The sequence below is a fragment of the Petaurus breviceps genome, unplaced genomic scaffold, assembly GCF_028583685.1.
Source record: "Petaurus breviceps papuanus isolate PSGF00001 unplaced genomic scaffold, PetGlider_PUasm1.0 139, whole genome shotgun sequence".
Classification (NCBI taxonomy): Eukaryota; Metazoa; Chordata; class Mammalia; order Diprotodontia; family Petauridae; genus Petaurus; species Petaurus breviceps.
In genome coordinates, this window is record NW_027185697.1 from 9269724 (window position 1) to 9272319 (window position 2596).

Genomic DNA, 2596 nt, shown 5'->3' on the forward strand with positions numbered 1-2596 from the left:
CCCCCCCCCCCCACACACACACATTCACCGCTACTCACACATATATACAGGCCCACACAATTAGAGGCAATGTCTGGTCCTCAGTCCCTCACCCATCCTTCCATCCCCCATCACAGCCATATTCATCAATGGGGGTCCCTCTGAGATGCTGGTCTCTCTATCTTTGCTCCCCTGCAGGCACCCATGGTTCTTTACCTACTCTCTGCTAAGACCCCTGCTCCCATCCTAAAATAGGGTTCTGCAATATAAATGCTTCTCCTTTCTCCCTCTCCTCATCCTCTGCTCCCCGCTGCCCTTCCTGAGTCTGACCTGTGGAAAGGCATAGTCACCACCCTGCCCCCCACTCCACCTAGCTCATGGGATCCTAAGTCTCTGGGTTCTCCCATCCCATCTCCTCGGTGACTCTAGTGGTTGGGCCTGTGAACTCTGACCTCCTCCAGGACCTGATTTCTGAGTGAATCCTGCCTCTCCCTCCCACAGAGTGGATGCAGGTGTATGGTCCTGGCTGTCACCTCTGAGTGTTCTTGGTCCCTAGGGGAGGTGACCCCCCAATGAGCTAGGGGTAGGCGGTTGTTCAGTGAGGGAAAGGTAAGATGGGGGTGAGAAGCACATAAGGGAGGAGAGATGGAGGTGTGAGGGCTCGTTTATACATCAGCATATCTTCCCCACCTAGTCAGCCCTTCAGATAAATCATATCTATCATGGTCTATCATAGTCAATAGTCTGTGCCTGTGTGCCCGTGTTTTTGACAGGTCCAGGCTGGCAGCTTTCTAAGGGCAGGGTGTGAGATGAGGACTGAGCCCCATGGTGCCTGGTGCTCTGACCCGGTGTATGTATGGGGTGTAGAGTAGCTGATACTGAACAGAAATGCCCTCCACACTTGGTATCCCCCTCCTGCTTTCACTCACATCTGCCCAGAGCAGACTAGCCATTATCCTTCACCCACTGGGGCCTGCTAGTCCTTCCTCAAGCCCTAGGGCCTGTCTGTCCCACCCACAGCCCCTTTCCCAGCTGGCACCCTCTTACCTGCCTGCATCTCTGCCCAGAGCTCTCCAACACCTGACTCTACCAGGAAGGTGCGGCTATGGCGTGATCTTCGGAGCTGTTCCCTGGCTGGGATGAAGAGAGGGCAAAGTGAAAGGGGGGCTGCAGCCAGGCCTGGCCTCATCCCACTCCCAAATCCCATCCTTCATAGCCTGCATCACTCATTTCAGCAAAGTCTTTTAGTGTCCTTGTCTGTACAGCTCAGGGAGCGATTGTCTTCCTCCCCCTGTGGGAACTGGCATTTTCAAAAAAGAGACTGACAAGACCCATGCTTAAGTTAAAGGAATGAAGCACCAGTGGTGGAATTGTGGACCCTGGTGAATGTGGCTAGTCAATGGGACCTCAGAGTCAGTCCAACATCAGTTCACAGATGAGGAAACTGAGGCTAGAGGGATTCAGTGACTTGCCCGTGGTCATATGATCCAAAGGAAGATATTCTGAGGGGCAGGGGCCCTTCCTGGTGCCCCTCAAATCTTGTTCCCTATTTCACCACACCCTGGTTTCAAAATCTCTTTACTAAATCCTACTTCCCCACCTCCCCATGCTCTCCTCCCTACCCAGCCCTCCCTCTTTGGACTGTCCATTCCCAAAGTCTCCAAGGACACGACCAACTGGAAGATAAGGGGCTTGGATCTGTTGGCCTCCACACTCCCTTCTAAAGTCTATGATCCTGTCTCTCTCCCCACTCCCAGCTTAGGCTTCCTCTCATGCACATGAACTCCCCATGCTTACTCCTTAGTGGGGAAGAGGAAGCCTGTGAGGACAGGCACTTCCCAGCTCCACCAAGGCTCCTGACCCTAGGATCTGGTAGGTAGTGAGGCTACAATGGGCCCCCTTTTCTATTCCTGAGATGTTTCTCTGGCCTAGATGGGGACAGGGTTAACGCCCCAAAGTTGCCTCTGCCCTAGCGGCCCAACTTCAGAGTTGTTCTAAGGAAAATGCTCTATAAAAGTGAGTTTTATATGATATATACATATGTGTATGTATATGTCTATGCAGATAGAGTGCCAGCCTGGAATCGGGAAGACTCATCTTACTGAGTTCAAATCTGGCCTCAGACAACTCTCTAGCTGTGTCACTTAACCCTGGTTTGCTTCAGTTTCCTCATCTGCAAAATGAACTGGAAAAGGGAATGGCAAACCACATCAAGTATTTGCCAAGAGAACCCCAAATGGGATCACAAAGAGTCAGACAGAACTGAAGAAGACTGCGCAACAAGAAGACAGATAACTAGACAGACATTGTCCGGACCCATGATTTCACTGGTCGTGGGAGCTCCCATTCAGGAAACTCCCCATACAAACAAGATGCATACAGGACAAATTGGTTGTAATGAACAGAGGGAAAGCACTCTTATTCAGATTCAAGTAAAGATTACTTGAAGAAAGTCCATCTTGGATTGAGACTTGAAGCAAGCCAGGGAAGGTAGGAGGCAGAGATGAAGAGAGAGGGGGTGTTCCAGGCATGGGGGATGGCCAGTGAAGACGGCCAGGGTTGGGAGATGGGCGCTTGTTGGAGGAACATCCAGGGGGTCAGTGGCCAGGGCTGGGAG

At 51.8% G+C, this 2596-nt stretch overlaps 1 protein-coding gene across 1 annotated transcript in view; it reads right to left on the bottom strand.

Moving 5' to 3' along the window:
• Nucleotides 1–2596, bottom strand: part of HSPA12B (heat shock protein family A (Hsp70) member 12B) — a 40979-nt gene that overhangs the window by 7136 nt on the left and 31247 nt on the right. Inside the window, exon 9 of the mRNA XM_069066127.1 lies at nucleotides 1027–1113. Coding sequence (XP_068922228.1) covers nucleotides 1027–1113 — 87 coding nt within the window. The remainder of the gene's footprint in view (nucleotides 1–1026; nucleotides 1114–2596) is intronic.